The sequence below is a fragment of the Drosophila pseudoobscura genome, chromosome 4 (assembly GCF_009870125.1).
Source record: "Drosophila pseudoobscura strain MV-25-SWS-2005 chromosome 4, UCI_Dpse_MV25, whole genome shotgun sequence".
NCBI lineage: Eukaryota > Metazoa > Arthropoda > Insecta > Diptera > Drosophilidae > Drosophila > Drosophila pseudoobscura.
The window spans coordinates 27,479,097-27,505,831 of NC_046681.1; the positions used below are offsets into that span (position 1 = coordinate 27,479,097).

The 26,735-nt window shown below is 45.3% G+C and overlaps 7 protein-coding genes and 1 long non-coding RNA gene across 13 annotated transcripts; 5 read left to right on the forward strand and 3 right to left on the reverse strand.

Annotated features, from left to right (window-relative positions):
• The first annotated feature begins 4,139 nt into the window (after positions 1-4,139).
• On the forward strand, positions 4,140-8,325 carry MFS3 (major facilitator superfamily transporter 3). Its single transcript, XM_001356968.4, has 4 exons — positions 4,140-4,387; positions 6,410-7,444; positions 7,511-7,797; positions 7,862-8,325. The coding sequence occupies exons 1-4, from the start codon at positions 4,348-4,350 to the stop codon at positions 8,042-8,044; spliced, it is 1,545 nt and encodes a 514-aa protein (XP_001357004.1). The 5' UTR covers positions 4,140-4,347; the 3' UTR covers positions 8,045-8,325.
• Positions 4,398-5,760, forward strand: LOC26533447 (uncharacterized). Of its 3 annotated transcripts, XR_001451261.2 has the most exons (3): positions 4,398-5,226; positions 5,300-5,307; positions 5,414-5,760. It is a non-coding gene; the product is annotated as an uncharacterized lncRNA (long non-coding RNA). The 3 variants fall into 3 exon arrangements; XR_004469434.1 differs by having other exon boundaries at positions 4,398-5,307; XR_001451262.2 differs by lacking the exon at positions 5,300-5,307.
• Positions 8,326-9,624: 1,299 nt separating the features above from the next.
• On the forward strand, positions 9,625-11,307 carry l(2)10685 (5-methylcytosine rRNA methyltransferase l(2)10685). Of its 2 annotated transcripts, XM_015180881.2 has the most exons (2): positions 9,625-9,721; positions 9,791-11,307. In XM_015180881.2, exon 2 carries the CDS (start codon positions 9,917-9,919, stop codon positions 11,270-11,272), a length of 1,356 nt encoding a protein of 451 aa, XP_015036367.2. In that variant the 5' UTR covers positions 9,625-9,721; positions 9,791-9,916; the 3' UTR covers positions 11,273-11,307. The 2 variants fall into 2 exon arrangements, with proteins under 2 accessions (XP_015036367.2, XP_001357005.2); XM_001356969.4 differs by having other exon boundaries at positions 9,685-11,307.
• Positions 11,211-12,599, reverse strand: Tfb4 (transcription factor B4). Its single transcript, XM_001356970.4, has 5 exons — positions 12,508-12,599; positions 12,276-12,456; positions 12,024-12,219; positions 11,547-11,965; positions 11,211-11,485 (listed from the first exon to the last, which is right to left on the reverse strand). Exons 1-5 carry the CDS (start codon positions 12,536-12,538, stop codon positions 11,416-11,418), a joined length of 897 nt encoding a protein of 298 aa, XP_001357006.3. The 5' UTR covers positions 12,539-12,599; the 3' UTR covers positions 11,211-11,415.
• Positions 12,581-13,315, forward strand: Vps29 (vacuolar protein sorting 29). Its single transcript, XM_001356971.4, has one exon. It carries the CDS (start codon positions 12,669-12,671, stop codon positions 13,215-13,217), a length of 549 nt encoding a protein of 182 aa, XP_001357007.1. The 5' UTR covers positions 12,581-12,668; the 3' UTR covers positions 13,218-13,315.
• On the reverse strand, positions 13,297-20,125 carry capt (adenylyl cyclase-associated protein 1). Of its 2 annotated transcripts, XM_002132841.3 has the most exons (8): positions 19,900-19,948; positions 17,649-17,971; positions 16,532-17,042; positions 16,291-16,415; positions 15,054-15,411; positions 14,449-14,996; positions 13,862-14,379; positions 13,297-13,793 (listed from the first exon to the last, which is right to left on the reverse strand). In XM_002132841.3, exons 2-8 carry the CDS (start codon positions 17,941-17,943, stop codon positions 13,710-13,712), a joined length of 2,439 nt encoding a protein of 812 aa, XP_002132877.2. In that variant the 5' UTR covers positions 17,944-17,971; positions 19,900-19,948; the 3' UTR covers positions 13,297-13,709. The 2 variants fall into 2 exon arrangements, with proteins under 2 accessions (XP_002132877.2, XP_033236617.1); XM_033380726.1 differs by lacking the exons at positions 16,291-16,415; positions 16,532-17,042; positions 17,649-17,971; positions 19,900-19,948 and adding an exon at positions 20,011-20,125 and having other exon boundaries at positions 13,309-13,793.
• An 858-nt stretch (positions 20,126-20,983) lies between these two features.
• Positions 20,984-22,421, forward strand: Tango14 (transport and golgi organization 14). Of its 2 annotated transcripts, none has more exons than XM_015180885.2 (3): positions 20,984-21,157; positions 21,213-21,817; positions 21,941-22,421. In XM_015180885.2, the coding sequence occupies exons 2-3, from the start codon at positions 21,314-21,316 to the stop codon at positions 22,280-22,282; spliced, it is 846 nt and encodes a 281-aa protein (XP_015036371.2). In that variant the 5' UTR covers positions 20,984-21,157; positions 21,213-21,313; the 3' UTR covers positions 22,283-22,421. The 2 variants fall into 2 exon arrangements, with proteins under 2 accessions (XP_015036371.2, XP_001357010.4); XM_001356974.5 differs by having other exon boundaries at positions 20,985-21,153.
• A 4-nt stretch (positions 22,422-22,425) lies between these two features.
• Positions 22,426-26,617, reverse strand: LOC4817609 (uncharacterized). Its single transcript, XM_001356975.4, has 5 exons — positions 26,462-26,617; positions 25,512-25,713; positions 24,091-24,310; positions 23,466-24,036; positions 22,426-23,304 (listed from the first exon to the last, which is right to left on the reverse strand). Exons 2-5 carry the CDS (start codon positions 25,601-25,603, stop codon positions 22,580-22,582), a joined length of 1,608 nt encoding a protein of 535 aa, XP_001357011.3. The 5' UTR covers positions 25,604-25,713; positions 26,462-26,617; the 3' UTR covers positions 22,426-22,579.
• Between the last annotated feature and the right edge of the window lie 118 nt (positions 26,618-26,735).

Sequence of the window (26,735 nt, forward strand, 5' to 3'; positions counted from 1 at the left end):
TCGAAGCTTTTGAACTAGTTTCTCATGCAAAAAAGCAATAGAAGACAAAAGCGGATAAAACCAGAAATGTATATTAAAATCCCTGACATCCTGAGGTGATAATTTCCCTTGCGTATAATGTTGTTTATAGGTGGTAAATATTCACACCTATTCATTTATAATAACAACAATATAGCATTAATATCACAGGAAAAAGATGCTAACAACTAATCTGTAGAATTTGCAAATTGAAAAGCATCGATTAAGATCGAGTTTCGTTTCGGGCACTAACTATTCTTGTGGGACTATTCGCTTGACAACAACAGTCCTCTCAAGGTGCAACTGTACCCTGCTGTGACCTGCCGTACCCTGAAGCCTTGTAGCCATAATATAGCACTGCTAACGTTCAATGTTTCACCGAGGACAACGACCTATAAATCATTCTGATGAATGAACTTTTCACAGGCAATTTAATGGAGAATCTGTACAATTAGTAATCCCATTTGCCAGCATAGAAATGTGTCAATTTGGGCCCTACAAAAACAGCAACAACAACCACAGCCAGCATCAGCTACAATTAATAGAAAAAAGGCAATGGGCGAGGCGAATAAAGGGCGACACTTGAATTGCTTCTTCAGATGCCCCAAATGGCGCAGCAGCCACAGCTTCTCAATGAAAAAGTCATAAAGTATCCATTTTCGTCTCTTTATTTCTTCTTTTTGGTTCTGTTGTCAACCGAATCGAAGACAAAAGAGCCAAAAGAAATGTTATATAATTGAAAATTGGGAGACAATTCAATGAAAGCCAATTAACAACTAAACAAATCAAGTGGAAGATACGATACGCATTCAAAGCGGCAGTGGGGGGGGGGGGCATGGTCTATCCAGTGAAGTGTGTGCAAAAATTAAATAAAAACCAATTGGTCTCCGCACACGCGTACTCGTTGACATCAACCGAATGCTGTGTCACAGAGGTTTCATCATCAGACCCCAACAACGAACCAAATTCCTGTGCTTCGTTCTAGCCTAGAGAACATTTTGTTGTTAATCTTTTATTTAATGTTCCATGCAGATCCAAATGACAACGATGCAACCGACCTTCCGATGCAACCAACCAAACCAGGCATCCATGACATCCATTGTGGCAGTGGGACTAAAAACAGAAGCAGAAACTGAAAAATGAGGTCCAACTTTATGTAAACCGCCAGAAGGCTCTTGTCATAGCCATAGACAATGCGATAAACAGTTGGATAAATAAATAACCAAATAAAACAAAACAAGAGAACTCTGGAAGTGGCAGATCAGAGATATGAATACCTGGGGATGCAACCTGTATAAATGTGTATAGGAACGGTGGACTGTGATTACGTGAAAATGGAAGCGTAAGTCTTCTGACGATAAGTTACTCTCAAGTGCACACTTTTGCAAGATATTGACCAAAATACCAAAAACAGAAGTGGATTTGGAGGTTGGGTTACAAAATTGCAAAACTCAGCGAATCGGATAGCACTATCTATATAACATATTTGATGCATATATATGGAATATTTAGTGCTAATTTTCCAAATTATTGAATATAAAAAACTTTCCTGTTTTTTTGTGATAAACTCGCGAAGGCATCTGACGTACGGTACTGGCACTACGTTACCAAATTCCCGGGTAATATGCGTTACAAAATATACCGTTAGCCGATATTTGGCAAATTTTGTTTGCCATTTTTATTAGATACATAGTTCAATATGTTTGAGAAAAAACTTGTATTATGAATCATTTTTCTTATAGTAAGGGAAAACGTGTCTATAAAAAAACCAATAAAAGAAATCGGAAATGCGAACTTTGGCTTATTTTAATAGGATTTCACATCAAAGCTAATAAAGTTATATATTTCAACTGATTAGATTTCAATAAATTCCGAAAATAGTATCGGTACAAAAGTATATGAAAGGATGTTTTTATTATATGTACAAATTTACATATATAAATATATATCTATGTATGTAATTTGGGAGTGGGACAAAAATCAGAATTCGAGTTAACAAAAAAACCAACATATGTTTTCCTCGGGTACAGACACATGTACCTATATCTAATCGGAAGTTCTCGGTAGCTCATTTTTCTGTTGCAAAATGTTACATACACTTAGCGTCAGCGTATGTACCCCAATTTGCCATATGGCCAAGGAAAATACAATAAATGCAAACCAAACAACAGGGAAAATAGCAAAAACAAAAGCACAAAACAAAAAAAAAAAGGGAAGCGGGCATTAGTATGTATGGGGGGCGTGTGTATGGATAACGACTGCAGGGGGCATTGGGGCTTGAAGCAGAGGCAGTGGTAGTGGCAGGAATATGGAGCATCTCGAGCTCGGAGGTGGGGCAGAATTTGCATATTATATCAACAAATGAGCAGTGACCAGAAAATAATGGCAGCAAATGTAAAGATATTTAAGTTCAGAAAGTTTAAGAAAGCAGGAAATTTCAATTTAGTTTTGAGTAAATAAAGCAAAGATGTTTATTTGTTTAGGTGATTAGTTGTCTTCGAAATTGGTTTATCATCGAAATATAAACTTCTAAAGTTCTTGAGTGCCAGGCTTTCTTTTGAAAATTCTTAGCTATCAAGACCTAAGTACCCTAACATATTAGGGCAGTTTCTCAGACCTCAATAACATTAAATCCAATCAGTTTATTGTCCACTTTACACCAACTCTCCCTCAGTTACATATATATTCGTTCGGCCCGCTTTTTATAGGAACCATTTGTCTTAGCGATTGTCCCCTCACGGGTTGCTCGATTTCACACCTCATATCATGAGACTGGAACTTTGGAAAATTTGCAATATTGACGTTAATTAACTTCCCAAATATGAATTAGTTTTTACTAATAAACTGCTGAGGCACGAGTCTGAAAAACAACTGAATCGATATAAAAATGGAATTAGAGAAAGAAAAACAAATAACAAAATATTTTTAATACATTTGAGTTGGGCTTTCGGTTTGGTTTGATGGGCTATTGGGTCTAGTTCGGTTTGCCAGGTTTATACTAATTTTATGCACGCGTTTTGCATGTTTAATATCGGTTTTGTATACGGTACGGTTATAACAATCACACACCACCACACATTCAGGTGTAGGAGCTTATATATGTACCTACAAATGTATATTGCTGTTGGTTTGGATTTGGGTTTGAATTGAGGCAGGTGCAGAGACAGAGGCGGGTAATTGAATTGATTGTCGATACTTATATTATATCAGACCCAAAACACTATTTTTTTTAAATTTATATGCAATACGTACTACATAAACCCAGAGAGAAACAAACTTAGCCCCGGGTAGTTCCTTTAGGCTTAGTTATAATTTTCACCTACCAACTCCTCCTCAATCTAACATCTATCTTTCCTGCGACCGGTTCGGTTATACGCCTCGCGCGTCATGCGGAAGCGCTCCTCGGTCGGCTCTGTTTCTGCGTGGGACCCGGTGCAGTAATTGCATATCAACGTCGAAAGTATGTTATTGCCACAAACAGATCTTTCGTTCTATTTTTAATTGCCTAAATGAAATACTGGAGTATTAACAAGGCCTACTTTTAATAGCACTACTACTTTTAATTTAATTATCAATTATTGTCAAATGCTAGTTTATTTAAGTGTTCCAAGATTATAAATATTATAGCCAAAGAGACTTCCTCCCTCCAACTGAAAAACCAACTTAAAAAATACACAGGTGATGTTGACCCACTCATGAATCGTTTTGAAATTCACGAAATGCGAAGGGGAGTGTGCTGACAAAAAGCACGACGCCACACGACCCCACCGTAATTCAGCGTCGATGCAATCGAATGAAAGTCAAACGAAATCCGTGCCGTGCCACAGCCAGAGGCATGACGACCGAATGTTCAAGACATTCAAGCATGACGACATCTACTTTCGGCGCCAGTTCGTACCCGAGCCCCAGCCGAACCCTCGCGCCAGCCGACAGGCAAGACTCCAGTACAGTCCATGAGAACAAGATCCCAAAATCCGAGAACCGCCACCACTGGGCCAAAGCAGAAGCAAACACCATTCAAACGCGCAGTATACATACATATATCTATAGCGAGAAATGCCTGTTCTGTTCTCCAAACGAAACTCAAAATATTCGGGGGACGACGCACAAAACCTAAGAGCATTCCAGCTTGCCGCCTCAGTTGGAGAGCAACTGTTTCAGGGAACGCACGTGCCCGCGAGTATAGCTTTGCTTCGAATTCGATTTGGTTGGGCTTGGTGTCGCCGCGTATAACCAACTAAAAACCTGACAACTATTCGGATCTATTTCCATTTGTTTGCATAAACAAATCACACATTTTTCGGGTCGCCAGCTGCTGCAACACACAAAATGACGGAGGAAGTGCCTGCCAAAGGCAGCATATTGGGCAGTAAGTGTCATACGGGCTTGTGGGTGTGTATATGATGGGGGGATGATGCCTGGGGCTGGGGTTCCATCTGGGTCTTGGGTGTGCATCTGCCATATGCAGCTTTTTTGGCCAAATGCAAGTGCAAGTGCAACAAGTGTGTGCGGATGACGAAAATTGTTGCCAGTTGTGCGAAATGCAAGGCCAAGAACAAACTTTGACCTCAAAGCCGGCCGAAAGGTCGTTCGAGTGTGCGTGAGTCCCATGGATAACCTCCTGGGTATACATATGCGTGTGTGTGTGTGTGCTTGTGATATCCTTCTGGTTCAGGTCGGAGCGGCTTTTTTTAGATGCCCCCCCGTTAGCCCTGGTCACAGCATATTTGATTTGTTTTTGGCGTTTTTATGCCCAGGCTCGGTCTCGTCTTCTTTTGCGGACTACCTACTGCTGTCCGGGCAAGGTCACATGGAAGTCAAAGATATAAACAATACTTGCAGATAGAATATATATCTTTATTCTTAAATATACACTTCTGTTGGTATTTTCCGAACACCAAACTCTGAAGACAAACTGTCGCCACATTTATGATTTTTCCGACGTAATCGGTACAGACATACGTACATCATTTGTGTATGTATGTATGTATATATAGCCTATCCCAACAATATGCTTGAGGCAAACATTCATCAAAGTTAGCCAAGCGTTTGAATATGCAAATAATAATGTTTACTCGAAACAAACAATGCAGAATAGTACGCCTATTTTTCGGCCTTACCAGCGGGACTTAACGATAAACGAATCTAATCGAATTTTATAACAATAAAAAATACAGCAAAATTATAAGAGTTCTTATCACAGAAATGGTAAATTTGTGAATTCGTCTATGTGCACCCGTTTCGCTCATAAATATTTTGAAAATTGTTCACATGTTCTTAGATAATCTTGTGAGTTTTCGCAGCTATTTAAGAAATTATCACATATTTTGAAAGATGGTCTAGTCTGCCTTTGTGCCTTCTTCTAATCCTAAACGCTTGAACTTATCCACACCAGACCGCACCCAACACAACCAGACGAGCAAGTAAATATAGCAATACGAGGGAATCTATGAACAATCAATTGATAATTTATGTCGTTCAACCAAGAGCAAACAAAGATTAAGCAGCGAAGAAATGAATGCACAACGAAGTTCAAATGCTCTTCTAATAAAAGTTCGAGTCAAAAGCAATATAAAGATAAGTTAAGGAACAAACGTGACGGTATTTCCCAGACATTACACAACTTATGGCCACAATACCAATACAACGAATAACAATTAGCACACATAAATATGTACGTAATCGCAAGACAAATTTCTGACAGCCATGAAAGTGAAATTGAAAATAAAGACCATAAATTTATACAGTTTGTTATCTGTGGGAGCGTACGCATATACTTAATTGCCAGACATCGTACCACCATCAAGGTGTATCGATGCGCGTGGCGGCCCCCTACACGCTATATACTGACCTGCCCCTACCCAACTGTCACTAATCAGGGGCTGGCTATTAGAAGAACTCGTGTCTGGCTGGTATTACCATTACCATTACCGTTACCTGGGCCCCAGGTGATTGGTTCCACTATATCTGTGCCGTGAACACTATTCCGGATTTTTAAGGAATGCTTTGATAGCAGTACTTTACTTCTATATAGTGTGCCCCCAAAGAGAGCTATGTAATAGCTAGTTTTAATATCCATAAAGTTTGAATCCAACTTGTATCCATGAACCTAAGAACTTAATTCACTTAATTGGTTTTAAGTCTGGTAGTGCTGAAAGGAACTACTCGAACATCGGATAATCAATATCGATGCATTAACCAAGTGGCTTGTGGCAGTAATCAGATGCCAATAAAGAGTTGCTTCTTAAAGAAATTTAAACATTTAAAACATTTTCAAAGTTAAAGTAACGCTAAAAATTATGGAAAACATTAGGTTGGGATCGCTATAACTTCAGATATATCCCTTCTATATATACCCTTAAAATACTATTATTAAATTTTCTCTTTGCAGAGCTTGTGCCCGCCCGCTATGTGCTAGCGCTGCTTGGATCCATTGGCATGGCCATCGTGTATGGCCTGAAGGTGAATCTCAGTGTGGCTATGGTTGCCATGGTGAACCACACGGCCATCAAGGAACTTAACGATATAGGACATGGCAGCGTTTCCGGATCCGTAACCCTCTTTAATGGGACAAGAGAGGCCGATAGTTTAGTGGAGACTTGCTCGCCGCCGGGTGGCGCTACCAATGTCACGGCCAAGGTGGAGGACGGACCATTTACATGGAGTGAACCCCTGCAGGGCACCCTGCTGAGCTGCTACTTCTGGGGCTATCTCGTGTCGCAGATTCCGCTGGCCCATGTGGCCGAGAACTTCTCGGCCAAGTGGGTGATGCTGTTCTCGGTGGCCATCAATGTGGTGTGCACCCTGCTGACGCCAGTCTTCACCGAAATGCATTACGGTGGCCTGATCCTGATGCGTGTGCTCGAGGGTATTGGTGGAGGAGCCTCCTTCCCGGCCATGCACGTGATGATTGCCTCGTGGGCACCGCCAACCGAGCGCATGGTCATGTCCACGATCATCTATGTGGGTACTTCTGCGGGAACAGCCTTGTCCATCCTTCTCGCCGGAGTTCTGTCCGCCCAGTGGGGCTGGGAATCAGTGTTCTATGTAATGGGTGCTCTCAGTTGCATCTGGATGCTACTGTGGACTGTCCTGGTTCAGGACAATCCCAATAAGCAGCGCTTCATCAGCGCCGAGGAGCGTCAGATGATCACCAGCTCGCTGGGCACTGAGCAGAAGGTCGAACACCATCCAGCAGTACCATGGGGCAAGGTCTTCAAGTCGATTCCGTTCTGGGCCATCCTCATTGCGCATACCTGCAACAACTTTGGCTGGTACATGTTCCTCATCGAAATCCCATTCTACATGAAGCAGGTGCTCAAGTTCAATGTGGCGAGCAATGCGGCGCTCAGCGCCCTCCCCTACTTCCCCATGATCATCTTCAGTATCGTCCTCGGCAAGGTTTTGGACACTCTCCAGTCGAAGGGTGAGTTTGATCTACGATTCCATTCCGTTCTCATTCTGATCCTCTTCTGGTCTGATTAATTTCCAGGTAAGATTAGCACCACCATTGCCCGAAAGACGGCCACCTCAATTTGCACGATCATTCCGGGTATTTGTCTCCTGATCCTCTGCTATATCGGCTGCCATCACTACGAAGCCGTCACCGTCATGTCTGTGGGCATTGTGGCCATGGGCGCCATGTTCTCCGGATTCCTCTCCAATCACATCGATATTGCCCCTAACTTTGCTGGCACTTTGGTGGCTTTGACCAACACGGCGGCGACTTTGCCGGGTATTATAGTGCCCCTCTTCGTGGGCTTCGTCACCCATGGCAATGTAAGTGGAAGAAATTGCATACTCGTATTACTGGATCATTTGCTTACCTTTTCCTATTTTACAGCAAAACATTTCAGCCTGGCGCATCATCTTTGGTGTGACAATTGTCCTGTTCACCCTGGAATTCCTGGTCTTTGTTATATTCGGCTCTGGAAGTGAACAGCCGTGGAACAAGTCTGGATCCCCCAAGGATCCAGAGGCCAAGGATGAGAAGACCCCATTGAAGGACATACCTGCGAAGCCCTAAGTCCACAAGGCCATACGAGCGTAATCTCTCGACGATAGGATCGATTTCAACCTACTCAGATGACTTTTGAACAGAGCAAGCACCGAATGGTCACGTCACCCTGCCTGGACTGTATATACCAATTACAAATTACCAATTATAGCTTTTAGTTTGCTGTATCCCTAAGTATCTGTACCTCCATGCCTCAAAGATGGAAACACTTCAGCCCGCCTATTGTACTTAACACTCATGATTCAAAAGTTATCTACAAATAAAGCGATGTCGTAGTGAAAGCGAATAAATACTGTTCTTTGCGCTGGTCTAATTGGCTAAAAAAAACTACCCATAAACGTTAGTGTATCTAATGTTCGAGTATATTGCTATTTTAGATCCGTTTTTGTGTAACGCCATATAGCATGTGGCGTCCCGTCCGCTGCAGCAGAGGTCAATGATCCACGGCGGAATTGTTGGATCACGCCCACGAGAAATAATGTCAGCTGCCCCTCAATCATAAGACGCCTTATGGTGAGGCAAGACGAGGCGTATGCGAGACAGACCGAGTCCTGTCCCAGCCAGCCCTAGCAAGATTGGAACCTAACAAGCCATCGTTATCCTTCGACCTGACCATCGACAAGAAGGACTTTGACTATAGACTCTAGATAGATATCGCTACAAATGTTTTCCACTTGTTTATTTATTTATGCATAGCTAAGATATGATGAAATAAAATGTTGAAAAATCATCCATGCTGTATGCTGTATCGGGGAAACTATACCGATCAGAAAAGCGGAGAAAATTACATATTTTTGTTTGGGGAAAATATCCTTGCTCCTTGATAAGGACTCCATCAAATCAGGAACATTTTTCCGATCACAGGAAGCCGTCGCAGGTCCCGATCGTGCTACAAGTAGCCGAGAAAACTAGGTATGTATGTAGTTATGTAGTGTAGTTGTGTAGTGCAGTTGTGGTTTTTGCGGGGGGCCATGACACGCACGTATATATGTAGTATTCCCCCCCATTAGGGGCATGCATGCATCAGCGTTTGCAGCAATTCGTTTTTCTCGAGGCTGGCAACGCCCCAGACGTGTAACAGCTGATGGGGGCACGACGTCAGCACGCGAGGGAGCAATGCAATTTGGTAGATTTGACCAATAGATTCTATGGGTTTGCTTGTGTGAGTGCTGGAGCAGTCGTCCAGCTGGTACCCAGCGAACGGCTAGACGTGCGGGTGCGATTGGGAGGTACGACCAATCCAATGTGTGCGATTCCGATCTCTGCGCTTCGTTCATTATAAAACCATTAATGAGATCGATGCTCATCAATTAGTGGAGGTACTTAGCTGTAAAAACTCTGTCTGTAAAGCCTGTGTGCAGCTATTAGTTTGTTCTGGGACCTGGGCGCTCGCTGTCTACTATTCTCTATTCCCGTGTCACTTACAGCATGGTTGGGGGGCTCCGCATCATGGTGGTATGGCATCATCTCCGAACGAGGGCGCGTGGAATTGGTTCAATTGATTCATTGCAGCAGTTCCCAATCTTTTTATTTCCAAATTTACAATAATTTTTGAATTTCTGATGACGCGCGGCTTTTTCAGTGTGACCGCGGATTTAACGATAAAAACTATATACGGCCAGACACTCAGAAATATACGGAAAATACGTCACAGTTTAAAATATACCGTAAATATACGGTGAAAAGGTATGTGATAAAAAATTTTGATTTGATTGATAAAAAATGTTGATCCTACGCAACATTTGCTGGCTGCAGCGACGCTGGAAAAGTGGAGGGAAGAAGCGATGGAATGTCCTGCAGAACAAGAAAAACAACTGCGACCGGGCCTTAGAAAGCTTCGATGACTTCTACGGCTCTGTGTACGGCGGACGGTGGAAGAACATGCGAGCCGCGTTGCTCACGAGGCACAAGTACATTGCTATGGTGAACAATTTCGGGGACACGGAACAGACCTGCAGCATGCTGGAAACGGATGGGGCCATCAACATGAAGTCCCTCATCAATTTGGCTCAGGAACGTCTTCAGGGGACAGACCCGGCGCTGAAGGGCCAGGGCCAGAATCGTTACGAAATAGACGACAAACTTGATGCTTTGCTGAGAAAGCAACAGGAACGCGAGGTGGCGTCGATTTATCCCAGCGCTGGAGAGGGTGGCGCGGCTGTTCAGATGCCACAACAACTGAAGTACGACAATGTCGAGGAAAAGGAGGAGTCACAAACAGAGTCGCCGGACTTTAAGCAGAGCCTGACAAAAGCGCTGGAGGAAGATGTTAAACTGGATGAGCACCGCCTAGTCGATCCTCAGTTCGGCACCGGCGGCCTGTACGAGTATATGCCTGCGCACAGCATCAAGGGAATGGAGGACTGGGTGGCAGAGTCGGAGCACTACAAATACTATCAGACCAGTGCGGACTTTCCCCTCAGGATAGAGCCGGAAACTTCGTTTCACTTTCCCGAACACTTGGCCCTTTACACCTACGAGATGGGAAACTGCTCGGACTTCAAGGCCCCGAAGAAATGCCTCACGGGCGTCTCCTCTCATTTCCTGATGGATGGCGCCTCCACCCTGCCCCCACTCTTCCTGCAGGTGCAGCCCGGCGAAAAGGTGTTAGATGCCTGTGCCTCGCCGGGTGGCAAGTCCCTGTTGCTGCTGCAGACACTGCATCTGGACCAACTGGTGTGCAACGATATCCAGGAGTCGCGACTGAACAGACTGCGCCGACTCATGCAGGAGTTCCTGTTTGACTACAAGCAGCGGTCGGCAGCAAGGCATCTGATCTTCAGCCAGAGTGATGCACGCAATCTAGACGAGTACGAGCAGTACGACAAAATACTGGTGGATGTGCCCTGCACCACCGATCGACATGTGGTCATGGAGCAGGACAACAACATCTTCAAGCCGTCGCGTATTAAGGAGCGACTGCGCATACCCGAGCTCCAGGCGGGCATTTTGACAAACTGTTTGCGCCTGCTTCGACCCGGCGGCAGCCTCGTCTACTCCACCTGCTCGCTATCTCCCATTCAAAACGATGGCGTGGTCCACATGGCCCTGCAGAAGGTCTTCGTCGAACATGGCATCACTGCCACCATCAAAGATCTGAGCCGACACACGGAGCTCTTTTCGGATATTTTCAAGTTTGAGCATCCCAAGGGTCTCAAATATGGACAAATGGTGATACCCTATCTGCCAGCAAACTTTGGCCCAATGTATTTTAGTAAAATTACAAGAAATGTATGAAAATGTATTTTCCTGAATAGAAACTGAGGCGTAAATGGAACGAGTTTTCATCTTTGAATGCGATGGGATTTGAGTTATAAAATATGAAGGAGCATCGAATTCCTTTGCAACCCAATCCTAATGTATATTTACCGTGGTGGCAGCTACATTTGTTTATCCTTTTTTTTCTTTTTGCCCTTTACAGGCAGTGGCCCCGGAGTTTTGAAAATTGTGCTTTAAAGATAAAAATATGACTTGTACCATAAATCAGGAAAAAAAAGCCAGTCATACTCACTGGCATGTGGTGCAAATGGGGCTATATTTGCAGAACACAGATAGGCAAACGGAACAGACGTAGCCAATGTCGATGAGCTCTCGATGGCAGAAGCAGGAGGCGCGATAGTCAACCTTTGGCGGTGGCGGTAATACCAATTTGTGACGCATCTGCGGTGCCGGCAGAAACACCCACAGTAGATACTGAAGCAGGCCATCCAATTGGGTGACCTTTAGGAACTGGCCCGTGGTGATATCACAGCCTTGCTGCAGCAGGCTTAGGGTTTTATCCAAAGCGCAGGTGTCAATTGTAATGCCAAGCTTTTGTGCGGTAAAGAAGACATTCATAAACGTCATGTATTGGGAGGAGCACTCATTGCTGCCCGTCAGCACCAGGATGCGAGAGTGCATCTTTACGCCGGCGGCCACATTCCGTTGCAACTGAAATTAAACCAAATTCGGATTGGATTAGTTGTCTTTAAAGCTCAGATCTACTCACTCTTGATATGTAGCAAAGGGCCATGGCCATACTGCCAGCCAGCAGGCTCTCACAGGGTGAACCAAGGCGAGGCGCATTCATCAGAATGCTGCCCAGCTGCTGCTTCACCGTCTTCTCCACCAAGCTAAAGGCCTCGTACTGGCCGTCGATCTGGCGAAGTTCCACCTGACGCCTTGGCTGTGGGTAGAGGAAATTTCTGCCAGAGAAAAACTTGGTCAATAGCAAGTTTGGACTAAACTAAACTCCGCTTACGTTGCGTGATGGGCGCAGGATATGACCGCCAATTTGTTCTGAGCCTTTTGCATGAGATGCGCATTGCCAAAAGCGATCACCGCCTCCAGTATCTGTGTAAGGTTCTGCGGGTTCTGGCGGACAATGTGCTGAGATGGGTTCGTGTCCAGCACGATGACCAACAGGTCAATACCGGACTCGGCTGTAAGAGATCCATAAAATACGAGATATTTAATTTATTTCAAGAACGTACTCTCGGTGCTTGCAGCTTGCTCCGGCTCCATCGATAGTTGTGACGCGATTGGTACTATCGCGATTCGCACTTCAAGAGCAATTTAGTCGACCTGGTCACACTGCTGTTTCACCAAATCTCTGGGCGTTTCACCACAATTTTAGGGAAAAACAAAGGATACGATGCTCGTTCTGGTACTCGGGGATCTGCACATCCCGCATCGCTGCAGCAGCCTGCCGTACAAGTTCAAGAAACTCCTGGTACCGGGACGGATCCACCACATACTGGCCACCGGCAACATCTGCACAAAAGAGTCCTACGACTATCTGAAGTCGCTGGCCAACGATGTGCATATAGTACGCGGTGACTTTGACGAGAATCTCAGCTATCCGGAGCAGAAGGTGGTGACGGTGGGCCAATTCCGTATCGGCCTCTGCCATGGCCATCAGGTGGTGCCGCGGGGAGATCCAGAGGCCCTGGCGCTGATTCAACGTCAGCTGGATGTGGACATACTGATAACGGGGCACACGTACAAGTTCGAGGCGTACGAGCACGGCAATAAGTTCTACATCAATCCAGGCTCGGCAACGGGAGCCTTCAATCCGCTGGACACTAATGTAGTGCCCTCATTCGTGCTGATGGACATCCAGAGCACGACGGTGGTGACCTACGTCTATCAGCTGATTGGCGACGAGGTCAAAGTGGAGCGAATCGAGTACAAGAAGATATAGTGTCCAAGTATTACCAGCCATTCCTCCAGATCCAGGCTTTAATAAAACAATTGTAATTGTATATGTAGAAATAAAACGCTTTCTTTTCTCCTTTTTTATTTGATAAAAAATGTTTAAATTGTATTTAAATAGAATATAAAAAGAGTTTTTCTGACGATCAAATGAAGAGTCTGCTTAAAAGGTTCGAATCTCGTGCTTAGTTTCGTTACACACTCATACTCTCGATATATAAATACATTGGGTTCGGTTCGGTTCATCGCTTTTCCATTGACATAAACATATATAAATACTTTACTTTCATTAGGCCATTTCAAGTACCATGATAGCAATGTTTGGCACCGATTTCTGTACGAAAGGGTTTGATCTTAAAATTTCTGAATTACGAAAACTTTTGCGCTTAATATTAAATACACATATGATTGCCATGTGGTCTGGCCAATGCTGTTGATAATAGCTGGAAAAGCAACTGATGGACCCTAGCAGATTACCACATTAGCCGAGGCTGTCCACGCACACAGTCTTGAGGGTCTTGCCAGCAATGGTGGTCTTATACTGCTCCGGTACAGCCAACTCGGTCTGAAAAATGCACAAAATAATATAATTTACTTCTATTTTCAAGTGATTCGGATTCTTTTTAGACTTACATAGTCGCCGCTATCATCGGGCAAGAGAATGTTCATCTCGGAAGACTTGGAGCTCACAATCTCCACGCCCAACGAATCCTTGGACAGATACATTTGGCAGCCGTCGCTCTTGTCGATGGAAATCGTCGGCACAAACCCGAGCACCTGCATCTGGACGCTCTGGCAGTTGACAAACTCCACGGATGCCACCACCGAGTCGAACAGCAGCGAGCACTTCTTGCACGAATCAAGCACGATGTTGTTCACCTTGCCCTTGACCGTCAGCGTGGAGCCCTCGCAGCGGAACACGTACACAACGTTGTTCATCTCGGCGTTGTCCACCAGCAGGCCGCTGTTGCTCTTCTGGTACTCGATCAGCCACTTCTTGCCATCGCGTGTGAAGACAGGGGCCTTGGTGGCAGCGGGAGCTGAGGGAGCAGCCGACGAGCCAGACTGGGCTGGCGTCTTGAACGGTGCCGGTCCAGTGCGCAGTGAGGGATTCTTGTGGGTCTGCATATCCCCAGTGACCTTCTTCAGGTCTGTTCAGTGGCGAGCCGAAAGAAAAAGATTGATTAACAATCCTAAAAGACTGGACAACTCGTACTCACTCTTGGTGATGTCAGCGCCCTGATTGATTTGAGCGAACAGTGCATTGCGTTCATCGCCGCCGCTGTCGAGCTTCAGAGCACTCAAGTCCAATGGAGGCGGTGGTGGCGGCAGACCGCCGGGTGGTGGCGGTGGGGGGGCTCCGCCGGACGGGGCGGCTCCCTTGCCGGACCACACTAGACCCGTGGTGTGGTACTGCTTGATGTAGGCCTGCAGTTCGGTGAGCGTCTGTACCCAGGAGCGGGCCCACTCCACATGCGTGCTGTCCTTCTCCTTCCACTCCTTCAGTACACGATTCGTGTAGAATTGGCCGGCGTCGTTCATCTCCTTCACATACGGCCCGGGAGTCTTCTCGACGCACACCCAGCCGAGAGCGGGAATGCTCTCGCTAATGGCGGACAGATGATTGAAAAACGGGGACGTACGATGTTTCTCCCGATAGTCCTGAATGGCGCTGATCTGCGTCGACGTTGGCTTCAACAGTTCCGCTTGCTTTGGCTGCGCCGGCTGGGCAATCTGCGTGGCCAGAGTCACATACTGCTGTTGGAGGCTGTTACACAGACAACGAATTGAGCATAAATCGAGATGACTCATTTTGTTGACTCACCCAAAGGCGCTCCTCACGAGATCGGCATGCTGGGCCACATCGCCTCCAATTTTAGCGGACAAAGTCAGGTATTTGCTCAGCGGGCCCGCAACGATGTCCTCGAATCCGGCGACACTCATGCTGCTGTTTGGCGGTGGAGGTGCTTCGGCTTGAAAGTCTTCTGGGGGAGCTTCTTCAGCTTCTGGTAGTGGGGGTGGTGGCGGGGGCAATTCAATCGATTCCGGCTGGGGCTGGGGCTGCGGCTGCGGCTGTGGCGCGATCAATGTACGCTCCAAGCGATCAACTAGAGTCTCCAAGCGTTCGCAAATGCTCTCCAAATGTCCGACAGCAGCCGATGGCTTAGCGTCTGGCTCGTTTTCTGATTAGAAGGGAAGAATTCTTTTGTAATGACAAACTATACCATTTCTTTCTCTTTAATCAAAAGTAGTGCCTTAAGAACATTGAACTCTATACGTATAATATTCACACAGAGAAAAGAAAGTGATGGAGTCCGTTCCCCCAATAAATCGTGCACACACAACAAATCGCTATCGAAAACATTACGGTACAAATCAAAAGTCATCGAGAAACGTCTCTGAGAATGAGTGATCGCTGGAATGATGAAGATGATGATGCAGGACTACAACAGAAAAAGTCCATGAGCTGTGCACTTAATAAACATCAATTAGGAAATGTAATAAATCAAAGTGTCGGCCAACAAGTTCAAAGTGAGAAGGAACAAGAAAGAAAGACCAACTTCGGATACCGAAGCTTTCGGATACCCTTGCAGAAAAAAAACGTCGGATTTCGGTTGGATTTGGGAGAGCTGTTGAAGGATAATACCCTAATTTTTTGCTCCAATATTGGCGGAGTACAGACAGACATTATGGACCCTGAAACCATTTTATATCTTTTCTGAGTAATATAATATAATATCCCCTGCAAGGGTATAAAAATCAAAGATCGACAATGTCACATGCAAACACTAGGCAAACAGCAAACAGACAAAACAGAACGAAAGAACAAGAGAGAAAGAGAACAAGAGTTATAAAACCGATATTCAAAGTTACTTGACCGGGATTTAAGTTTAATTCTAGGATATATGCTGATATAAGCGGTTTATCATCGAAAATGAAGGAAAACCTTTAACCGATTTCGCACAAATCGCAAATCGCATGTGATCCGTAAATTAATCCAACCGAGTCAAGTAATTTCGGTTACAGCTGAGCCAAAGAACAGAACGAAGCTATCATCATACCCCGCACGGCCACGCTGTGCTCGACGGCCGCGTGGGCGGCCCGCAGGAGCTCCGTGTACAGGCGTTGGCGCTTCAGCTCCAGCTCATCGCGTCCCACTGGAGTGACCGGCGGCTCGATGCAGCCCCTAGATGCATGGAAGGAGGAGATCAGAGGACAACAGAGTGTATAGTGAAACAGTCGAAACGGAATCGCAGAGAACGCGTATGGGCTAACTAAACAAGGATTGAACAACAAGCATACATCTCATTGAGGCGCTCGTCTTCGAACCAGACGGGCAGGCCGTGGGCAAAGGCGAGCGTTTCCGACACCAGATCCCCCTCGATATACGGCGCACACATGCTCTCACGCTTGGGCGGCGGCAACGAGTCGGAGAACACCTCATCGTCGTCGGCCAGCGAGCCGTTGTTGTTATTGTGATTGGCCAACATGAGCGGTGGCAGCGGCTCCGGCTCAATGATCTCCGCCCGGTTGCTTATGTTCACCTTCTTCTTGATGGATTGGTGTGTGGAATTGTGGCGCGACAGGCAGCTCTTTGTGGGCGGTGGCTGAGGTGGCGGCGTCGTCGGTGTGACCGTCGCCACAACCACATCATCCTCATCCTCCGCACCGGCGCTGGTCATTGATGCGGGTGGGGCCGTAGATGTCGACGAGTGCGTTGAGCGGACCGAAAGTTGCAGAATGGGCGATGGTGGAGATGGACTAGCTGCTTCTTTTTCTGTGGATGCTGGTGCAGCTATATCGTCTACAATGACTGTGAAAACGTTGCTCAAGATTACTCCACAAGAAGATTAAGTTGTGCAAGCGAATATCAAGGAATTAAGCCGATATACAAACATATTACATCGTTTCATAAATGGATATTTCCTGGCTGTAATGCGATGCGATAACTGCAAACATTTATCGCCTTTAAATTGTAATTATAATCTATTTTTATAGTTTATATCGGGTCTGGTGATACATCCACATAGTGTACGTACATACATATACTTTGATTGATGTTCATGTCTGAAAAGTCATTATCAGGTAATGAATCGGCACTATTCCTCGATATTCTTTATATGCACATAGAAACAAGAGAAAGTACAACTAAAAACAGCATAAAGTGGTTCAAAATCAAAAGGAAAATAAATGAACGAGAACGAAGCTCTGGGCTGGGCTGGGCTGGTCAGCCGCAGTGATTTAGAGCCCATGTCCAGGCCGCGGAGGTCTCTGAACCCTGTGCAGTACACAAAAGCCGTGCGTGTGATTACTTTGTAGTGCTTCAAAGAGCACACAGAGGCAGAGCAGCGGTTTTTCTCGAGAGACAGAGAGAGGTAGAGTAGATAGAGTTGTGTATACTTAGGGAATAAGTTAATACCAGTATCGGATTTGGCAATTTCATCGTTCGGCTGAGGGTCTGTTTGATGGGCGACAGTATCGTTCGCCTCCTTGGCCAACTCAGAGACTGGCTCTAGCTTTGGCTCCGCCTCGGTTTCACTTTCAAGCTTGGCTGCAGTGCCATTCAGCTGGGGTGGCTCCTCCTTTTCGTTCGTTGTGTTAGGTGACACCGGCAATTCCACTTCGGCCACTTCCACCTCCTCATTCTCTTCTTCGGCCTTACTGCCCTTGTCCTTTTTGCTTACTTTGCTGTTGGCACGACAGCATGAGAACATTTTGCGGCCGTTGGTTGGGTGGTCTTCACTTTAAAGACGAACGTTGAAGCACATTATGTAATTTCCGTTTTACTTTTTATCTCATGCTCAGACACACGGACACGGCACAGCGGTCGTCACACAACATCGGCATTAGCAGCAGCATCGGCGGTGGCGGTGGCAGCAGCCATACAAATTGTTAGACAGGCAACGACAAAAGCCGCAAAGGAAAGAACACAGAAATGGAAACCAAAAAGCAGCCAGGCAGCCACCCAGCCACTCCTTTCTTGTTATAAATGAAGTCCGTCTTTCTGTCGCTCGACCTCAACCGACTCCACCCGACACTTCTTGAGGTGAGAGATTAACAGATTAAGCACACACTATTCACAGGTTTGTCCAATAAAAAATGTCCTGGATCCTGTTCCGGGCTCCAAGTGGGTCAAGTGACGACTGCGGGGCTGAGTGACACACAAATACACACATACAGTCACAGTTACGGCACACCCATACGGCGGAACACACCCTAAAAGGAGCACACGCGCACGCACAGGACCAAGATGAATTTATACAAGGTGAGGCATGCCCAGAGAGCGCTCTTACGATGGTCAAACATTTGGTCTCGTCTCAGTGGGTGGCAGCCGCATATACAACACACAAAGCCATAGAGAGAGCGGCACCCTCTTATTAATACACTGTGCACAGGACGAGCCCAGCCTGTGCTGTTAACCAAATTATGTTTAGCTCATATAAGCAGCGATTTCAGTTCAAGCTTCAGATATTAGTGCATTTTCTCCTATTTTGGCCTGGCACTGGAGACTTGACCAATACGGGCAAGCAACTGGATGGCAATGAAAATGCTGGTTTAATATTCACTTTCGGCATAGATGATTTTGCTTACGCTGAAAAGATGCACATTGACTTGACCAGCAGAGAAAGCTTACATTAAAGGCTCCCCTCAGCGTGCAATCAAGAGAGTCAGACAAAAAGAGAGAAACAGGGAGAGAGAGAGAGCCTCGACAGCTGCGCAATGAGTTTATTGCACCGGCAAGTGGTTTTTTTTTTTTTTTTGCTTAGCATCTTAACTGGCTTAAAACAAATGGCTAGCAATTAGAGTGGGGAATCCGAATCCGTATACGAGAGCGGGGCAACTTTCGCCCGACTATACTAGTTCTTGTTGCTTCTGCTGTTGCTGTTACTGTTGCTGGGGCAGATGCGTTTATAAACTAGAATCCCAAACAGATTAAATGTCTGCAGCAGATGCACCGTTATCCCACGTATGCGTGCATTAAAGTCTGTGTGTATGTGTTGGATGCACTATCTCAAATTACTGCTAATTGGAAAATAAAACCTGCCGCCTTATAAGGCCACATTAAGAGACATATGTACAATCAGCCAGCAATATGCACAGCTTGTAATCTCGGCACCCGTTTTTAGTTTGAAACTTTTCTGATAGCACGGCCATCTTTTGAGTCATCAGCCAGCCGATGGTTGGGTTTGGGCTTGCGTTAACTATTGAATTGGGGAAACGACTCTTTATGTGTGTGTGTGTGCGTGAGTCACAGAACAGCTGAGTAGTCATAGTCGAGTGGTTAAAATGCACCAGAACAATCCACGAATGAATTAATTTGCATACAATGTACATACATTTGTATCTGCGCAATTGTAGTTAAGTAAAATGGAATTGGATATGAAATCATCATTAAAAATACACCGAAAAACGCGCAAAAAAGCATATCTACACACCCTCACAAGTACATATTCGCGCATACATATACACACATGTACGTGTTTGTATGAATTTAATTTTACAAACAAAATGAATCACACAAAAATAGCCATAACATCTAAATCGTCCATAGCTCCGCTGTCACAGGCGGCACAGCAGCTGTCTCTTGTACATTCACACCATGCACATATACATATATGTGAACATAAATATATATGGATATATATTTAGGATACACTGCACACACCCACCCACTCACTATTCCAGACAGCCTTCTGGCCACCGACTTAAATCCAAATAATCACAACTCCAGCTAAGGGGAAGGGGTGTGCGGTTGATGGGTAATCACAGAAATCACTCACCTTGATTAACTGAGAACTGGTAGACAATTAAATTTTACTTTTTCCTCAATTTTGGTTCCTCAATCTTATGTGGTATTTGCAACAGTATATTGCCGGCTGCAGTGCCCACCCTACGATATATATCACATTATACGGTCTCATTATAAAAATATACCGTTAATATACTGACGAATTCAAGTTCTATTATACATATTCCTCGGTTTTGATATTCCGCGGAATATTACTAGCTAGATAGATCTTTCAGCCCAGCCAACATAATTTAATTCGATTAATTAATCAATTTTCTACTTTCTACACATTAAATACTTGGCCCTTGATTGTTTTTGCCTTAATTTTTGTTGCTCAACAACAATATAGCGTCTTATATATATGTAAAACCGATCGTAGCCCACTTAAGCCCCCTTTATTTAAACAGGATTATAACTTGAATTAAACTGCCGAAAATAATACATATATTAATTAAAATAACTATCCTAAATTGCTTGTATGTATTGTATTTTGGAATGGGACTCATTGTTGTGAACCGGTTATTACAGATTCTACCCGATTCAACTAAATACCACATTATGCGATCTCATTATAAAAATATACCACATTTTTATTATTATTAATTATAAAAACTATCCTTCATCTTTGCTTGAAAAAAGACCTCGATATCTTTCACCAAAGCAGCGCTAAAATTCTTCAAGATTCATATTTTTCGTGGAGAGTATTTTAATACCCACAGATCACTAGTGGGTTAATTGTTCTCCATACATGATCGCTAGTCAAATTCGTTGATTTTGATCTTCGATTTGATATAACTAGCTAGGCAGGATCTTCAGCCCTGAACACATAATTTGATCCGATTGATGAATTCATTTTCTATAAGACGATTTGTTATGTTTATTTATGCATAGCAGTTAGTCTTGTATCTTTACCTCGTTGTTCTATCACCCCTTGCAGCATTTCACGAACCATCGATACAGAGTATGACCACCAAAAACACCACAAATAAATGAAGGAGAAATACCAAAACCCATAACTCAGCTCCGGCCACTTTTCTAATTAGAACACGTACTCGGGTTTATTCGAAAGAAGCTACATAACACGATGACCCCCACATAGTGATTGAAGCATTACGCCACAAAGGCCTTGATTAGAGTGGGTGAGTCCTCGGCTCCAGCAAAAGTGTTTGACTAACGTTCCGCCTCTGTTTTCAGGTTATGTTTGCTTGTGTACACTTTGAACGGCACCTCAAGAAGCAACAGGAGGCCACCAGCGGTCGCCATCGATTCCACACATTCCGCAGGCCGATCCCACCATGATTGAGGTGATCTGCTTACTGCTTGGCAAGCTCCTGTTACTCCTGGTCGGAGCCTACGAGCTTCTGCGGCGACTGCACCAGAAGTTTCATGCCCTTGTATGCGGGTCATATGACTTTTGTCGAGGAAAAAATGCGCGTGAGCGGCACGAGAACCGCTTACTCGCCGACTGCAAGGCAAGCTTGACCAAAATGCCGCAGCACCTAGTGCTGATCATAGCTCCGGATGACTACTACGTGGATGCTGGACGACTAAATGCAATTTTCGGTTACGCTCTCGCCATTGGTATAAAGCACATCAGTGTCTTCGACAGGCGCGAGGAAAAACACGGCTATGTGGACCTGGCTCCCCTGTGCCAGCCACGGGATGACAGCAACGGCAGCAGTAGGAGCTTCGTTTGGCCAGCGAAACTGGCTCATCACAAAAATGGGCATACCAATGGGCACAAGAAAAATGGGTATGCGAACGGTGTAAACGGTACGCATTTACCGCAACAGCTGCAGGTAAGACAGGCTGATAAGAAACGCCGCCGTACTAGCGACCCGACCGTCGATTCCCAGAAATAATCGTCGCCTTATCTGTGCACGGTACAAAACGCTAATTGATTTTTTTCTTTGCTGCTGCAGGTCTACCGAATCAGGCCCGCGGATTGCCATGCCCTTATAGCGGATGTCTGCCGAGATCTGTACGAAATTAGAGAGACGCCTCTGGTAAAGGGTCTGCTGCAGAAGCGGGAGTCCCTCACCGAACAGATAACCTTAAGGCTGGCCAAGCGGCTGGGCTATGATGCGCCGGACCCGGACTTAGGCATCATTTTTGCACGTCAAACGTGTACGTACGGCTTGATGCCGTGGCATGTGCGCTTCACCGAGTTCCACACGCATCCCAGCGATCGGTACTTCAACGTGGAATCCTTCACCAAGGTGCTCTACCGATACTCACGCTGCGAGCAGAGGTGGGGCAAGTAGTGCAACTGTGAGGACTTAGGTGCTTAGGCCCAGCGAATATGAAATTTCAATTGATAAAATATATTTAAGTAGTTATCCTATTCCGTATGTAAATTATAGCCCGGAGCAAATACACTAGAGCGTAAGCATAAAGTGCGAAGGAGTAATTTGTTCATAAACGAAATGTATTTAAGAGAGAGTTTAAGATCGCAATTGCATAAATATGTTGTATGTTGTAAGTGGGCGTCCTTAAGCGCTACGGTTAAGGTTATTGTATTATTTATGTTAAATGTTAATTATGATTGCAGTGGTTGCCTCCTACTCCTGGGCATGGCGCTTGGACAGCAGATTCACGTCGGTCAGATACTGGTTCTTCTCGATGTTGTGCGGCCCCGGACCCGTCGGCATGCGCTCGTGCAGGAGATGGAAGGAGTTGCGCAGATCCTCGAGCGAGTCGGCAAGGCCCTTTTTTATGTTGGCAAACTCGCTGGACATCAGCGACAGTTTACCCAGCAGGAAGTTCAGGTTCTCGTCCATATCGATCATGTGCTTCTTTGTCTCCTCCACCTTGCCGCCCAGACCCATCATTGTGGCCAAGGTGCTGTTTATGTAGCCATCTGAAGCGGCCTGAATGATGCTCAGCAGATCCCTGCTTTGGCTAATTTCACTGGACATGATCTCGATTCGATGCCACACCTGCGTAAGCTCCGTATCCAGCAGCCCGCTAATGTTGCGAGTCGTCTCCTGCTGACCACTGACCACGGCCCCATCCAGAGCAGTAAATCGTGTGTTGAGCACAGCCTTCAAGTCGGTCACCTGTTCCTCCAAAAGCTTGCTAACCCGCTGCACAATCTGCAGGGTGCCGAACTCCACCTTACGTTGCATGTCTAGCACCACCTCGGAATTGGTCATCAAGATGTTATTGAACTTGCCCAACGCCTCGAAACCATCGTTCAGCTTGCTGTTGCTCTCGTTCGCGGAAGCAAAGAATGCCTGGATATTGGCCTCAGTCTGCTGCAAACGTTCCGTCGTCTGGGTCAAAGCTATAAGAAATACATATATAAACATTAGATTATATTTCATGCTGTTATAAGTGTGCAGTGCACATAAGGATTTTGGATCAGCTTCAGAAGGGAGCTTTCAATTTTTAAGGATGTTTAATCTACTTATGTTAGAAAGTATTAGATTTGAAGATTCTACCAACCTGTTTGCTGTCCAGAAACAGTCTCGCTCTTCAGTTTGGCCAGGGCATTCATTGTATCATTATTCAACTCTTGGATGTACGCTCGGTCCTTCTCATTGAGGCCAACAGGAGCAGCTGGAGGTGGAGCATCGCTCAGTTTGGCCACCTGACCACCCAAAGCATTGAGACGCTCCAGAAGCTGCGCCTCAAACTCATCGTTCTTTGGCGGAGCTGCAGTAGTGACGCTGGATGAGTGCTGCTGGAGCTTCGCCTCGATCTGGGTGAGCAGTTCGGTGGCCTTGGGCATGCTGTCGAAGTTCTTTTGGGTCTGGGCGGCTGCCTGTTTGCTGCTGTCCAGCAGAGAGACCACACTCGATGAGAGCTTCTGGATCTCCTCGAGGAGCTGCTTGTTCAGCCGCTGCTGCTCCTTGACAAACTCATTGGGAAGGGCCGCTGGTGCTGGGGCAGCCGCAATCAAATTGGCATTAGCTGGAGGACGCTTAAAGCACTCGTCGTTCTCCCGCATCCATTTGAACATGTGCTCGGTAGCCTGATTAAACCGATCCGACTGGGCATTGTATTTCTCCTCTTGCTGGATGGAATGTGGAATTAAGGGCGAGGCCTGTGGTTAATGTCTCCGACTCACCGTGATGAGCATGGTCTCGATCTGGCTGACCCGCTCGTCTAGCCTTCCGAATATCCCATTGATGGGCTCCAGACTCTTCTGGCCTTTTTGCAGCGACTGCAGGGCCTTCTTCAGCAGCTCCCCCAGGGCACGCTCTCGATGCTCGTGCCGTTCCAGCTTATTGTCGAGCTGGTTGTACGAATAGATCAGCGACTGAATGGTGCCGCGCAGTTCCTCATTGCTGGAACGAGGCAGCGGACAAGGAGTTTTGCTTAAAATTAGCTTCGCTCTCACTCATTAATCATCTGGGTGGGAGGCCGCTGGCATTGCCTGTGGCTCTGCCGCCACCACCATTGTATCTATAAATATTGAAGGGCCGCACTCCCATTCCCATTCCAATTCCCACTCTTAATTTCCATTTCGATTGCGATCGTGAATGGTTCTCCCGGCTCAGGGTCAGGAACCCTGTTTAGTTTCTGTTTGTGTGAAATGCATTGATGCTGATGGATATGCCGGAGCGAGAGCATAGATACGAGTGATTCGGGGCGGAGTAGGAGTAGGGGGAGATGCGACTGCCTAAGTGCCGGGCACACATGCCGCTCTATCCCACTCCCGATTCCCATTTGCATGAAGTGTCTGCAGTTAGAGAGATGCAGTAAAAACATGCCTCGGCCCCGGCCCCGGCCCCGGGTCCGAAAATAAACAAACAAATAAGCGGAACAGAAACAGACGGACGTACAAACGTACGAGAAGACAGCCGGACGGACGGAACATCTTCGTTTCTTCTGAAGGCACTAGCCATTAGGGAGGCCAGCGCCTGGGACTGCGTGTGGATGCAGGGGACGTGGATTGGACTGGGGATGGGGATGGACAGCCGCCGACACGGAGTTGATGTCTTGCATATTTCGCATAAAAATTCCCTATGGATAAGGCCCAATCCTATATTCCGAATGAAGTGCGAACGAATGTGTGTGACATGTGTCAAAGTCCCCGAGTATTCAGTTTTCTTTTCTTTTCAAAAGTTAGGCATCCAATTACAGCTCTTTTAATGATTTGGGATCTGAGATTTATTCTTTTTCTGGATTTCTCCGGATTATCCTAAATAAAAACTAAATCTTTTTCAATTTTCTATAAGCTGCATAGACATTAGGCTTTTATTTGGAGGATTTAAGGCATTGAAATCTAATAAAATATTGAGTATTAAATCAAATAAAATTCAATGATAGGAAAATCCCTAATTATAAAGAAGTTTACAACAAAGAATATATTATGATAAGTTGATAAATCGAATTAAAGATTTTTTAAAGGCAAATATTTATAGAGAACCAGATGAGAACGAACCTACATACGTAAATATTTGTCTTTTAGAAATGTCCCATTGAATATCAACCAAGGTATGCTATGAAATATATGGATAATAAACAATATATGTATGTACTTACGTGACGGGCATCGCAGTTGTCGTTTGCCATTGCGATAGTAGAGCAATTAAAGCTAGGAATACTAATTGGAGTGTTCGACTTCCCCTGGCCATGATGCAGTAGTGCGTGGCTCTGATGATCTGGTCTGATCTGATCCGATATGATCTTTAAATGGGATGCAGCTATGCAGATTCGAGTAGTGGAGTGCAATCCACAGCGTATTCTGTGCAGAGTCGAGAGGAAACTGAATCAATGGAAATTGAAAATAAATTGAAATGGCGCCGTGCCGCGCCGTTTTGCCATTGTGTATCCGGGTGGTAGTTATAAGCCAAACATTTCCTTATTAATTACAGCTAAAATTGTTTATAACAAATACCATTCGTATAAACAAAACAAAATGCGAACAATTTATGGCCGATGCAAGCCAAAAATGCAATATTTAGGGGTCTATTATTGGGACGGGACCGGGGAAGAAACAAATAAATAAAGTCATTCCAAAAGATTTGCAAACAAAGCGTATGGGTTCCTTGTCGGATCGGATTCATTGTGTGGTTGGTTAGACCTCGCTGATGTGTGTGAACTATGTATGTACATATGTACATACATATATGCATATATAGAGCGCAGCGCCATATAATCGGCTATATTGTTCTTGCAACGATAAACAAATGACGCAAAAATATCCCTACCCTCCCTCGTGCCAGATTTCCACTATATGGAGAGGAAATGCTGCATTCGGGAAATTGGGTCAGAAATATGCGAGTGAAATTATTATTTACGATCACCGCTAATGAGTAAAAAAATTAAAAACACCGAGGCTGACGAGAGAATTATTTGTTGATAAGGATGCTCGGCTTGGGTTAAAAGGTTGATAAATTGTTTGTGCTGTATATATGGCATAAGGCCTCTATGCTAGTATATTCTATATTCATTGAAGATACTATGAGCAGGTCAATACAATTAATACTCACTTTCTTGAGAAGTTTGTACACTCCAACTGCAAGAAGTCTTAAAACAGAAATATTTTATGTGGCACACTTTGGAAATGATTCTTTGCTTGGAGACGCGACCTCACTGCTCGAGCAGAGCACACTGAATGAATGCTGGCGCCTGGTCGGGAGTGGATTTGTATTCTCCTCTCCCTGAATAATGCCTCTGCGACTGCCGACTGCCGATGCTGGGGGCTGGAGAGAGCCCCGCGGGCGGCGCTCATATGTTTTTAATAAAATGTAATTAAAAGAGCAG

Bases quoted from the DNA above. Each gene is read 5' to 3' on its own strand.
- Vps29 (XM_001356971.4), top strand. From the start codon at position 12,669: ATGCTCGTTCTGGTACTCGGGGATCTGCACATCCCGCATCGCTGCAGC.
- capt (XM_002132841.3), bottom strand. From the start codon at position 17,943: ATGTTCTCATGCTGTCGTGCCAACAGCAAAGTAAGCAAAAAGGACAAG. The intron at 17,043-17,648 runs GTATTAACTTAT...ACGTTTTCACAG, and splicing joins AATTGCCAAATCCGATACTG to TCATTGTAGACGATATAGCT. The intron at 14,997-15,053 runs GTGAGTCAACAA...TCTGTGTAACAG, and splicing joins CTCGTGAGGAGCGCCTTTGG to CCTCCAACAGCAGTATGTGA.
- Tfb4 (XM_001356970.4), bottom strand. From the start codon at position 12,538: ATGGAGCCGGAGCAAGCTGCAAGCACCGAGA. The intron at 11,966-12,023 runs GTGAGTAGATCT...GTTTAATTTCAG, and splicing joins CCCTTTGCTACATATCAAGA to TTGCAACGGAATGTGGCCGC. The intron at 11,486-11,546 runs GTGAGTATGACT...TTATCTTTAAAG, and splicing joins CCCATTTGCACCACATGCCA to CACAATTTTCAAAACTCCGG.
- Tango14 (XM_015180885.2), top strand. From the start codon at position 21,314: ATGATTGAGGTGATCTGCTTACTGCTTGGCAAGCTCCTGTTACTCCTG. The intron at 21,818-21,940 runs GTAAGACAGGCT...TTGCTGCTGCAG, and splicing joins ATTTACCGCAACAGCTGCAG to GTCTACCGAATCAGGCCCGC.
- LOC4817609 (XM_001356975.4), bottom strand. From the start codon at position 25,603: ATGGCCAGGGGAAGTCGAACACTCCAATTAGTATTCCTAGCTTTAATT. The intron at 24,311-25,511 runs GTAAGTACATAC...GCCTCGTTCCAG, and splicing joins ACAACTGCGATGCCCGTCAC to CAATGAGGAACTGCGCGGCA. The intron at 24,037-24,090 runs GTGAGTCGGAGA...CATTCCATCCAG, and splicing joins TCGAGACCATGCTCATCACG to CAAGAGGAGAAATACAATGC.
- MFS3 (XM_001356968.4), top strand. From the start codon at position 4,348: ATGACGGAGGAAGTGCCTGCCAAAGGCAGCATATTGGGCA. The intron at 7,445-7,510 runs GTGAGTTTGATC...ATTAATTTCCAG, and splicing joins GGACACTCTCCAGTCGAAGG to GTAAGATTAGCACCACCATT. The intron at 7,798-7,861 runs GTAAGTGGAAGA...CCTATTTTACAG, and splicing joins GCTTCGTCACCCATGGCAAT to CAAAACATTTCAGCCTGGCG.